This window comes from Mustela putorius, unplaced genomic scaffold (genome assembly GCF_011764305.1).
Source record: "Mustela putorius furo isolate JIRA1106 unplaced genomic scaffold, ASM1176430v1.1 tig00003972_pilon_pilon_pilon, whole genome shotgun sequence".
Classification (NCBI taxonomy): Eukaryota; Metazoa; Chordata; class Mammalia; order Carnivora; family Mustelidae; genus Mustela; species Mustela putorius.
Genome location: NW_025422115.1, coordinates 6,573,386 through 6,585,834, shown reverse-complemented (window position 1 = coordinate 6,585,834; position 12,449 = coordinate 6,573,386). Strand labels below are relative to the sequence as shown.

General features: G+C 54.3%; 1 protein-coding gene across 5 annotated transcripts in view; it reads right to left on the bottom strand.

Moving 5' to 3' along the window:
* Positions 1-12,449, bottom strand: part of LRRK1 (leucine rich repeat kinase 1) — a 123,259-nt gene that overhangs the window by 28,784 nt on the left and 82,026 nt on the right. For all 5 annotated transcript variants that reach the window (XM_045070739.1, XM_045070741.1, XM_045070740.1 and 2 more), the window contains 8 exons: positions 9,943-10,072; positions 9,255-9,367; positions 8,621-8,835; positions 6,373-6,537; positions 5,716-5,888; positions 4,451-4,571; positions 4,005-4,164; positions 3,306-3,582 (listed from right to left, as the gene is read on the bottom strand). In XM_045070739.1, the coding sequence (XP_044926674.1) occupies positions 3,306-3,582; positions 4,005-4,164; positions 4,451-4,571; positions 5,716-5,888; positions 6,373-6,537; positions 8,621-8,835; positions 9,255-9,367; positions 9,943-10,072 (1,354 nt within the window). The remainder of the gene's footprint in view (positions 1-3,305; positions 3,583-4,004; positions 4,165-4,450; positions 4,572-5,715; positions 5,889-6,372; positions 6,538-8,620; positions 8,836-9,254; positions 9,368-9,942; positions 10,073-12,449) is intronic.

Sequence of the window (12,449 nt, the reverse complement as noted above, 5' to 3'; positions counted from 1 at the left end):
ACAGAGAGAGAAAGTGGGATCACAAGTAGGCAGAGCAGCAGGCAGAGGCAGAGGGAGAAGCAGACTCCCTGCTGAGCAGGGAGCCCGACGCGGGGCTCGATCCCAGAACCCTGGGATCATGACCTGAGCCAAAGACAGATGCTTAACCAACTGAGCCACCCAGGTGCCCCTGGAATTCTACTTTTAGAAAGACAGGGTAGTTTCTGTGCTTGAGAATAAATGCTCCAAGAGGAAATGAAGAAGGGGACAGCAAAGAGGCCCCTTGAAAGGCCTCTAGGACAATTAGAATATGCTAAGGTAAGACATGAGAGTGTCTGTGGTCATAAACACATCAGACACAGCAAGTCTCGGTCCACTCACTGCAAAGGGGGCTGTGACTGGGGAATCGCTTAAAATTAACTGTGGATGACAAAGGAAACACAAATACAGCCGCACAGTTCCAAGGGCCATGGAGACATTGGGGTCAGAGTCATGTTTCTGGCCTTCGAAGCTATTTATTGTTCTTGGACGGCTGAGACAACACCATCGCCTTAAAAGTTAGAATGAGGCTGTTTGTGCACGGAGGGATGTTTTATGAGAGCCCTCTTGCTCAGCATAAAAGTGCTGAGTCACCGAGTCAGCTGACAACAGCCGAAGCTGGGGAGGCCCCTCCAAGAGTGTGCCTGAAACCCAGAATCTTCTGTGTGTGGGGAGCTGCGGGGGCAGGCACAGGGTGGCCTTTTGAGGGTTCTTTTCTGAACAAAGTCCGTGCCTTCAGCTCCCCTGAAGCTTTTAAAGACATCAGTTTAGCTCCAATAAAGTGTCTTTAGAATGTTCTGGATTCTATTCTGAAAATATCGTAGACGCGTCCATCTCAGCTCTGTGCCTTCAACCCTGCAACCCCATGCAGACTCTCCTTTCCGGACATGGGAAGAGAAAGGACACCTGCCCCGCAGGGTTTGTGGCGGGGGGCGTGCCGACAGGGCAAGCCAGTGAGGTTTCAGGTCCTTTTCAGCCACTTCGGGTCTGGGGTAAGAGGACCTTCTCATTCACCCCAGCTAGAGTGTCTCTCCCTCCACCCCGAGGCCTTTAGCCCGACTTAGTTCTTCATGTTCTGAAAAGTCCTTGTACATCTGCTCCCTGCCCCTCCCCAATCCGGAGGTCCTCATCAGTGCCTTGCCATGATTTACGCCACTTTTTTCGCCCACACCACACTCAGCGTGGAGCTCACACCGGCCACATCTTGCCGGGTGGTGCCGAGTGAGGGGGGGGAGTGGGCTCTGTGCCCCGGGGCCCCAGCGCAGCCCACACTGAGCAGCTGCTCCACGTGGCCAAAGGCAGAGACCACTCTGAAGCCAGTGTGGGAGAGGAGAGATGCCAGCTGACTGGCCACGGCCGCTCTGCTCCAGACCACCGACACCGGCTCACCTACTGTAAAGCGATTGCTCCCGGCGAAAGGATGAACCGGGGGATGACCAGAGGGTCAGCAAGATGGGGATGAAAGAGGCAAATTCTTTCCATGTACAAAACCTTGGCGGGGGGGGACGACCATGTCTCTGTGGAGGAGCGAGCTCACGCTACAACACCGTGACGGCTAGGAGCTCCATGGGCCAGGAGCTCTCAGAGACGCTGGGCAGCACTGTTAACCAAATACACATTTGTGTGCAAGGAGAGGGAACTTGCCTAAGGCACAAGGGAATCATTACACCTGTGCTAAAAATGGAAAATGCCCGGACATTTGTGACTTTCTACGGAATCAGGTACCACTGGCTTTGAGTACTTAACACAAAGGGAGGGTAACAATAATAATGCTTATGACACCTGATGTCCTTGGAGTTTTGGTTTTTTTTAAAGATTTATTTATTTTAGAGAGAGCAAGAGATCACGCGAGGGAGCAAGCATGTGTGCCCAGGCCCAAGCAGGGGAAGGGGGAGAGGGGGAGAGAGAATTGCAAGCAGACCCTGTGCTGAGCAAGGAGCCCAACTTGGGGCTTGATTTCAAGACCGGGAGATCGCGACCCGAGCTGCAACCAGGAGTGGGACACTTAAACGACTTAGCCGCCCAGGTGGCCCATCTTTGGAGCTTTTAAGAGTAAGAGACACTTCTCCTATTCTACATGCATTACCTGATTTAATCCTCACAATAATCATAATACCAGTTGACGATAGTCTTATTCCTGTTGTACAGATGAGACAAGAAAGGAAGCTGGGATTCTTGGCAGAATGCAAGCATTCTGGCCCTGTGCTCTCACCCACTGCACTGTAAGCCTTCCAGAAGACTTGGCCATAACCTGGGTAATTTTATGGTTCAACTGGTCATACGTGTGTGCAGAACCGACTTGCTTTTATTGAGTCCTGGTAACCCCTATTTCCTCTTACCTGTTGGTAAAATAACTGGAAAATTCTCCGATTTCGGCAATACCGAACTTAGAGGCTGCCTCATTGTGCATGGACCAGCGTCAAAGACACCGCTTGTTCACGGTATGAGGATCATGCGGACTTTCAATCCCTCCTTGGGGTTTCTCCTTTTAGGACCCCCTCATGGCTCCCAGGGAGCTTGAGTGACAAGAGGCCCTCTCCCAAGTTATAAGATCGCATGGAAATCTGCGGGGTGCCTCGGGCACAGTGACCCAGCTCTGGCTCCTAGAGGCCCAGTCTATGCAGGTGGAGTTTCCGGGCTGGCACACAGGGTCCAGGCCAGCTTCCCAAGAGTCTCCGGAGGGCATGACCCCAGAGCTCTAGGACCAGCTCTAGCTCCAGGGAGGCAGGTGGTGACACAGTCTATGGTAGGTGCGTGGAAAAGGTCTGCGGGTTTAGGGTCCTGGTTACTGCCTCGTGGGCAACATCAATATCAGACCCAGGAAGCAGCTGAAACTGAAACTGGGACATGGAGGCCCTGAGTGCCCAACCAGTTCAGAGGCAGCATCACTGGATGGGACCCACATGTACCCACTCCCACCCCGGCCCCTGCCCCCCTGCATTTGGAAACCAGGTTGTATAATTAGTATCTCCTTGTCACTTATCCCAGTTGCATTCACCAAATAACCAAGCAATCCACTCTCTAAAATATGAGCCCCCCCACCCCGCAAGATATTTTTAATGCCATTCATTCATGTTTTCTTGCATTTTTCTTTTCAGTGAATGCGTTTCTTTTAAGTCCCTGAAAAGAGACCCCCCCGGGGCCCAAAGAGGAGAGGCCAGCCCAGGCAGGCAGGTCATCTGTCCCCACGGCCCTTGCCTGGAGCTCTTGGTCAAACCCCCAGTGACCCCAAGCCCCGCTCCCTCCCTGGGGGCGCAGCATGAGTGGCCCGGCCGTGGTGGCCTCACCTGTCGTTGGCCACAGGCAGGGCGATCTCAAACTTGGCCAGGAACTGGAAATACTGCTCCTCCGTCTGCTGTGTGAAGCCGGTCCCCACCAGCAGCATCCTGAGGTCCTCTGCCCGGATCACCCCGTTCTTGGCCACCGACCGGGAGCCCTTGATGTTGAAAATCCTCTGCAGACATTCGGACAGCCAGATGGGGTCAAGGAAGTAGAGGTTCCTCAGGCCGTGGCTGGTGTCCGGGAAGTGGAGCAGGGTGCCGGTTTCTATGAGGAAGCCGATGGCTACCCAGGGAAGGGGAGCAGTGTCAGACAAAGGGTGACAGGGACTCTAGGGTGACTTAGTCCCTAGGGGTCTGGGTCACTGGTTCTTCTTGGGAAGCAAGCAATGCCTCCAGCACACGTGGCCCTGCAGATGGCTCTGCTGCCCTGTCCCGGGCACCCTAGTGGCACCGTGGAACTCTTGCCAACATGCTGATCTGACGGCACGGCCCGCCAGGGAGCTCCGGCCCGCCCACCTCCAGCATTCGCAGATCCCATCTTTGCAAACATCCCTACTCTTTAAACCATAAACCCGCCCTTCGTGACACAACCACGTCAAGTGCTCTGACGCTCACTTGCAGACAGGTGCCGAGCAGTGAAACACGGGACTGCCCCTTCCCAGGGATCGCCCTGCAAGCCCCCCGCCACCCGGGGCGCCCACTCACCGGACTGCAGATCCTCATAGTCCTTGATGTCCTTGTCGGGCATCTGCTCTACCAGCTGCTCTAGCTGCCTGTCCGTCAGGTATTGCACGTCGTCGCCCAGGCTGCGGCGCTGCTGCTCGGCCAGCATGGCCTCCCGGAGGCTCAGGTAGCTCCTGGGGATCTGGGCGACAGGCGGGCTGGCTGGGCCCCCGCAGCTCCCGAGCCGCGCCCCGCCCACCCGGCCCCGCCTGCTGCCCCCTGCTCCCCAGAGGCCTGAGGGGTGACTTTCTCCTCTCACCCGCTCACCCCTGCACCCCCTCAACCTTGCACCCTTGCACACCCCTCCCCCAAAACTGCTTGCACAGGGACCAGAGCAACTGAGCACCCAGCATACGTGCTGGGATTCCCTACAGAAAGGGAGCGTCCCCCTCCCACCCCGGGTTGCAGCCGGAGGCCTGAGCACGCACCAGCCTCCCCGCGAGTCTCTGGCAGCCGATGGTGCTGCCCACGTCCTTCATGTTGCACGTGACGTGGAAAATCAGTTGCCGCAGCCCCTCGTGGCCTTCCAGGCTCTTACAGGAGAGCTCGCTGCGAGTGCAAAACAGAACGAGATGCCTCGCCACACGGCTCCTCTCCCACAAGCTGGGCAGCATCTCTCTGTCCCCGGGTTTTGTCCCTCACGCTGGCACGTTAAAAGGACCCGGGAGGGGCGCCTGGGTGGCTCAGTGGGTTAAAGCCTCTGCCTTTGGCTCAGGTCATGATCTCAGGGTCCTGGGATCGAGCCCCGAATCGGGCTCTCTGCTCAGCGGGGAGCCTGCTTCCTCCTCTCTCTCTGCCTGCCTCTCTGCCTGCTTGTGATCTCTGTCAAATAAATAAATAAATCTTATTAAAAAAAAAGGTGAACGCAGAGACACGTATTAAGGGCTCACTTGGTGCAACGCTCTGTGTGGGGAGCGATGCACCGTGTCCCGAGTGCGCCCATTTTACAGAGGAGGAATGTGAGGCCCAAAGGTGCAAGGTGAAGCCCCAAGGACACAAGCTGGAAAGGCAGAGGCGGGTTGGACCCAGGTCCTGTTATCATAGGCCTCAGGGGTGTTCTCAAGGGCACATGAGGGAGTCCTGAAGCTCTGCATCAGGGTCAGTCCGATCCTGTGGGCTGAGGCAAGCGGAAGTGACCCCAGGCTCATCTCTGAACCAAGGTCTGCGGCACCCCACCCAAAGTGGGGGGACCCGAGATCCCCCAGCACAGTATAGCAACCCACACTTGCTTCCTATGACAGAAGGCTGGCTTAACTCGCTGAGCTCCTTCCATCATCTGTGAAGAGGGCACAATGGTCCCCATAACCCATGGAACCGTCATGAGCCCAAGGACAGGAGGGGAGAGAAGCAACAAGCTCAGCGCCCCGATCCCACTGGCACTGGCCTGGACCACTCAGACCCAGCGTGAGAACCAGGACCACATGGGGTGGGGGGTCTGTGATCCGTCTGAGATCAGCAAATGTGACAGATGGTATACGACTTTCAACACAGGCCACAGGCAAGGAGGGGACCCTGAGGAGGGGACCCATGGGGTAGGGGGGACCCACACACCTGGGGAGGGGGTGTCCGGGCTCTGCCCTGCCAATCCGCGAGTGGGAGCTTGTCCTACCCCGGGGTGGGGAAGACGGACACGTGAGGGCGCCGCAGCCCCAGCAACCTCTGGGCACCAGGTGCGAGAGAGCAGGACACTCACTGCAAGTGTTTGAAGGTGATGTCGGGGAAGCCTGTGGCCCGGGACCCGGAGGGTGAGCGGCAGAGGGCCAGCACGTAGGCGCGTAGCGTTGCGATTCTCTCCACTCGGAATTTGGTTTCAATCAAGTCCAGGTGCGTTCCAACCACCAGCACCACTGCGTTTGGGGCCTTGGCCTGCCAGAGACAGCCCCACAGCTGAGCACAGACGGGACTGGGAAACAGCTTCCAGGAAACCTCCGGAAACCTCGAGGGCATGTTGTGCACGGAGGGGTTCCAGGAGAGGCATCCCAGATGGGCTGGATCTCTATTCCCTCAGCCAGTGTGTCTGCCACCTGGGACCTGGCCTGCATCCAGGCTCTTACCATCTTTACCTGTGAAAGGGGGGGCTCTGTCTTCCTTTTGGGTCCAAGGTGGGGGGTGGGCTCTTAAATTTAAGGTAGAAGAAAAAGACGAGGGCGCGGACAACCATCTGGCCAAGAAGGGTTTTAAGGGCTCCACGGCGACCTATGAATCAGGGGCCTTCCTAACGCCCACCACGATGCCCAGCGTTTCTCCCTGACCATTCCCCCGGCCCCCATAAAGGGGGATGCTTTGGAGAAGTGGTGGGCCCCCTGTGAGGCTCCGCGGCCCGCAACCTGAGGGTCTGGCGTCTCCTCACCTCGATGTTGAGCAGCCAGAACTGGAGGCTGGCCACGGCCTCCTCACCCAGAGCCAAGTTCCAGACCACCACATACAAGGCCTTGTCTGTGAAGAAGCACTGGTTGACGGTGGCCATGCTCGCGGGGCCGCCGATGTCCCAGACGGTGAATTCCACAGACTCCACCTGCTTGAGCAACAAGAGCTGCATTTAGGACCACAGCCATCGTCACAGCCACACTGAGGTCACCGACGGCTTCTGGTGCTGCGTGTGAGGCCTAAGAAAGGCACAGCCATGGAAGGGCTCGGCCGGTCCTGCTGTCTCTCTCGGGAATCAAGGAACCCAAGCAAGGGAAAGGGACCCAGCAGTGCCGAGGTGGGACTTCTGGAAGCTTCTATGTACCACTCACAGAGCACAGGGCCAGGCCCTGGACGGCGGGTGCCTGCAGGCTAGGGTGTTTGCATTCACCTATGTCTGTGGAACACTGGGGACACGGTCATGTCTCTGTCTCTGCAGTAGACGGTTAGACCTCCTGCTAGAGGGAACCCCCGGGGCTGACGGTGCTCACGCCAAGGCTTAACCTCCATCTGTGCGAGGGCGCGGCGGAGGACTCGGGCAGAGCGTGGCGCCCAGTGAGGATGATGGGAAGCCACCCCCTGAGGGTGATGGGAAGCTGCCCCATCGTGGGAATCAAACAAAAGATTAGCTGTTGTGCTGCCGGGAAAGGCTGTGTAAACGGTGGTTTCTCTATCATCCTGTGAGCTCAGAGTCTGGCCCGAGCAAAAAGACGGCAACTTTCTGCAGCAAAGGGTCGTTTCCACGACGTAGCACGCTGGCCACTGAGACAAGGCGTGCTGACCTGCTTTTGCAAAGGAGTGAAAACACAGCTGTTCTCAACTGGCTGAGGGCCCAGACACACGGGCAGGGACGGGCCCCCACATTCGAGAGATCAGGTGCTGGTGGTCCCTTGACAAAGGAGGGGAAATTATAGCGCCGGCTGAAAGGAAGTGGGGGCCGAGGAACAGGAAAGATGGAAACGGCCATTCACCCCTAGGACCTCAGACAATCATTTGCTGAAGACCGACTGGAAGAAAGTGATACTGAGTAATTGCTCAAAAAACAAAAACAAAACAAAACAAAACAAACAAACAAATCCCAACAAAATGAAGCAGGAGAGAATCCAGAGATCCTGGGCGGCTTTTAAGAGCCTCCTGACATGAGTTAGTGAGATTCGCTCCTGGGGAGTTCTGCGGGGGGAGGGGTGGTGGTTCTGGTACTACCAGGCAGAACTCTGCTCTCTAGAGAACCGGTGTCTGAGTCTGCTAAAATATATAGCTTAAATGCTTAATGACCCGAGCTTAGAAAGCCTGACTTGGCAAGCGATCTTGTACAGAAGACTCTGCAAGGGAAGCTGTTTCTAGTCGGCCCTGTGCTGGGGGCCGTGGGGGGCCATCGTGCAGCCTCTGGCCCCAAGGCCCGTTGGTTTTGCCCTAAACAGCCTCCTCGCACCCGGGTCCTGGTGTGGTTCCGCGTGACCACAAATACAGCGGCAGCTAAGGGAGGCGTGATGGGGGTGCCTTCCTTCCCTGAGCTGGGAAAAAGAGCTAAGCACTCCTGCTGTGCTCTATCCCCCCCCAGCTCTTCCGCAGGCTCTTTCCCCCAATTCCAGGGCTAGCCCATGTTCCTTTTCCTTTGGCTCATACGGAACAGAAAACAAGATGATTAATGGGGTTGCCAGAGGATTCGTTTTAAATAGGGCTTAAGAACTGGACTTTTCAGAACCTGGGGTGGGAGTCGGTGGCCACGGGGATGGACATTCATCCCAGGGCGCCCTCAGCCTCCCCATCAGGGGCAGGTGAGCTGTGTCTTGCTGCCTATGATAGCAGTTTGCTCTCTGCTTTTGGGGACAGCTACTCTGGACGCTTTGAAATGCCACCCTTAGGGCCAGGAGGGGCAAGGCCGGGCCACTGCTATCTTTAGATGCCCATCAGAGAAACCTAATGGACAGCCAAGAATAAGAACCACTGGCCCGAAGCCTCCATTTAACTATAACAGAACCACCACGAGATCATGTGAAGAAATTATTAAGAAATTATTCACCAGCCTTGGCAGGAGCTGGTCTGAGATGGCAGACAGCGGCCCTTGTAAATATCCGGGGCCCGAGGCTCCAGGCTGTGAAAATCCCAGGCTCTCTGGAGAGGGGAGAGAGAAGGGGCCCCGGGAATCTCCCTCCCACCCATGGGGACTCAGCACGCCGACCATCCTTGACCTTGGCTCTCGAGCCAGCTGGCCTCTGGAGCTCCCACTTGGTGGTCCTGATGGTGGCCTCGCTGTGCACCACCTGGGGGGCCCTCCCCGTCTGTAAGATCTCCAGGAGGGTGGACTTGCCCTGGCGCGGAGGACCCACGATGATCATTTTCATCAGCTTGCACTTCTCTGCTTTCCGCAGCTGAGCGCGCAGGTAAGACAGCATTGCTTTGGGGCCTGGGAAAAAATCACAGAGCAGGGAAGGTAGACGCCGCTGACGTATGGACGTGAACATGCTCGCAGCTCTTGGGAAACAAAATCCTGTCTTGAAGGAACGCTTTCCACATATTCTAATGGGGGATGTGGAGAGGGCGATTGGGTTGGACGATGCAGCGAAGCTGCGGTCATAATTACCCCAAAAGTGGAGTCCAAAAGTCAAGGACCTAAAGAGGGTATCATTCCCGCCCACAGAATCATAGTTTCATCATGTGGTTAATTGCAGCACAATGACGCCATCACTTTCTGGGTCATCTCTCTGCACCTGCCCAACCACGGGAGCTGAAGCTGCTTCTGGCTCAGGTCCTTAATGACTGGACTCGAGTCCTCTCTTCCTGGGGCAGCTGGGGTGGGGAGGGGTGCTGCCTTGGAAAGCCTACCTTCTTTTTTGATCTCCGCGGGCACGTTGGTGATGTTCAGGTCTTCGATGTCCAACTGCCAGAGGTTGCTCAGCTGCCCCAGCTCCGCCGGGAGCTCGCGGAGGCCAGGATTGCTGAGGGGACACACACACCGCAGGAGGACACAAAGAACTACATGCAGGCGTGCACGCGGCAGGCTGTCAGCCTCTGAGCCCTGTACCCCAAGCCCAACATCTCGAGCGATCCGTCGAGACAGTGAATTCCGAAGCCTTTCTCGCTGGAAAGCCAGCTCTGCCTTCTGCAGAGCCCCGTGGCTTAGAACCAGATTTCCTCCCCCAACATCCTCTCTCTTCTATCGATTATGATGCCATAAAGATTATCAGTGTCTCCTCTCAGAAAGGCAACGTAACAGAATTGATATTTTCATTGTTTCTCACGTTGCACCCCCAGCGGTGCCCGGCGGTAGGGGGAATCGGTGGATGGAAGGATGAAGGACTGAGCAGTTCTCATTAGGACAGAAGGCATCAGGCATCACGGCCCCTGCCTTTCCCTCTCCCACCTCTTTGACGAAGTCCGGTTCTCAAAGTCCCCCTGCTGCCTCCCCGTACATAGATGGCTTCCTTCCCCCTCCCCCCCGCCCCCAGGGTCTGCGTCCTCAGATGGGAGACCGAAGCACACTTAAGCCTCCCCCTGCCGGCCGGGTACTCACTTTCCCAGGTAGAGCTCTGATAAACTCTTCAGGAGGCAAACCGAGGGAGGGATAGCGTCCAGGTGATTGTCGTTCAGACAAAGGACTTCCAAAGACTCACTTAGGAAGGCTGGAAATTCCAGCACCCCCGCTGCAAAGAGATGCCAAAGCAGAGGGGCTGTTGGCAGGGGATTTGGGACCATCCTGGCATGGCATGGAAGGTACCCGGGTGTGCTAGCTGGCAGCAGCCTCTGGGGGGCATTTTGGCAAGTTGACCTGAGTAAGGTGCTCATCTTCCTGACTGAGGGGTTCTAATTCCAGGGGCTGGTCCTGCAGACATCCCTGCACGTGTGTGGCCAGGTTGTAAGGGCAGGACACTCCCGGGCACACTGTTTGTAACAGCAAAGACAGAAGACAGCCCTCCCCACCCCCAGGGAGGCAGCTGATGAGGGACAGGGATAATATATAATTATTGCAAAGCACGGGGCAGGTCTACGTGTGGGGGTGAGGCAACACTCAACAGCTACTGGTGAGCTGAAAATGGGTGTGTGCAGGCGTGGGAGCAAACGCACAGCCCGTGCCCTATGTACATTTCACATATATATTTTATATGCATAAAGATATTACGCGATGTGGGCCACAGGCATACGACATCACAGGTATGTGCACACGCACCACACGTGTGTGCATGTTATACGCCGCTACAAGCATGTGAGCACACGCAGGCATACATGCGTGTACACGGATGTTAGACACAAACATAACGGTAACGCACCCCACCACTGTCTCTGGGGAGGGGAGTGACTAGGAGACTGGATATTCATGCCACACCATTTGATACCATTCAAAAATTCTTTTTACGGCGGACACATCTTCAATTAAAAAAAAGCCAATCCATGGAAGAATAAATATTGTGAAAATGTCTATGCTACCTAAAGCAATCTACACATTTAATGCAATTCCTATCAAAGTACCATCCATCTTTTTCAAAGAAATGGAACAAATAATGCTAAAATTTATATGGAACCAGAAAAGACCTCGAATAGCCAAAGGGATATTGAAAAAGAAAGCCAACGTTGGTGGCATCACAATTCCGGACTTCAGGCTCTATTACAAAGCTGTCATCATCAAGACAGCATGGTACTGGCACAAAAACAGACACATAGATCAATGGAACAGAATAGAGAGCCCAGAAATAGACCCTCAAATCTATGGTCAACTAATCTTCGACAAAGCAGGAAAGAATGTCCAATGGAAAAAAGACAGCCTTTTCAATAAATGGTGCTGGGAAAATTGGACAGCCACATGCAGAAAAATGAAATTGGACCATTCCCTTACACCACACACAAAAATAGACTCAAAATGGATGAAGGACCTCAATGTACGAAAGGAATCCATCAAAATCCTTGAGGAGAACACGGGCAGCAACCTCTTCGACCTCTGCCGCAGCAACATCTTCCTAGGAACAACGCAAAAGGCAAGGGAAGCCAGGGAAAAAATGAACTACTGGGATTTCATCAAGATCAAAAGCTTTTGCACAGCAAAGGAAACAGTTAACAAAATCAAAAGACAACTGACAGAATGGGAGAAGATATTTGCAAACGACATATCAGATAAAGGACTAGTGTCCAGAATCTATAAAGAACTTAGCAAACTCAACACCCAAAGAATAAATAATCCAATCAAGAAATGGGCAGAGGACATGAACAGACATTTCTGCAAAGAAGACATCCAGATGGCCAACAGACACATGAAAAAGTGCTCCATATCACTCGGCATCAGGGAAATACAAATCAAAACCACAATGAGATATCACCTCACACCAGTCAGAATGGCTAAAATCAACAAGTCAGGAAATGACAGATGCTGGCGAGGATGCGGAGAAAGGGGAACCCTCCTACACTGTTGGTGGGAATGCAAGCTGGTGCAGCCACTCTGGAAAACAGCATGGAGGTTCCTCAAAATGTTGAAAATAGAACTGCCCTATGACCCAGCAATTGCACTATTGGGTATTTACCCTAAAGATACAAAGGTAGTGATCCAAAGGGGCACATGCACCCGAATGTTTATAGCAGCAATGTCCACAATAGCCAAACTATGGAAAGAACCTAGATGTCCATCAACAGATGAATGGATCAAGAAGATGTGGTATATATACACAATGGAATACTATGCAGCCATCAAAAGAAATGAAATCCTGCCATTTGCAAAAACGTGGATGGAACTAGAGCGTATCATGCTTAGCGAAATAAGTCAAGCAGAGAATGACAACTATCATATGATCTCCCTGATATGAGGAAGTGGTGATACAACATGGAGGCTTAAGTGGGTAGAAGAAGAATAAATGAAACAAGATGGGATTGGGAGGGAGACAAACCATAAGTGACTCTTAATCTCACAAAACAAACTGAGGGTTGCCGGGGGCAGGGGGTTTGGGAGAAGGGGGTGGGATTATGGACATTGGGGAGGGTATGTGATTTGGTGAGTGCTGTGAAGTGTGTAAACCTGGTGATTCACAGACCTGTACC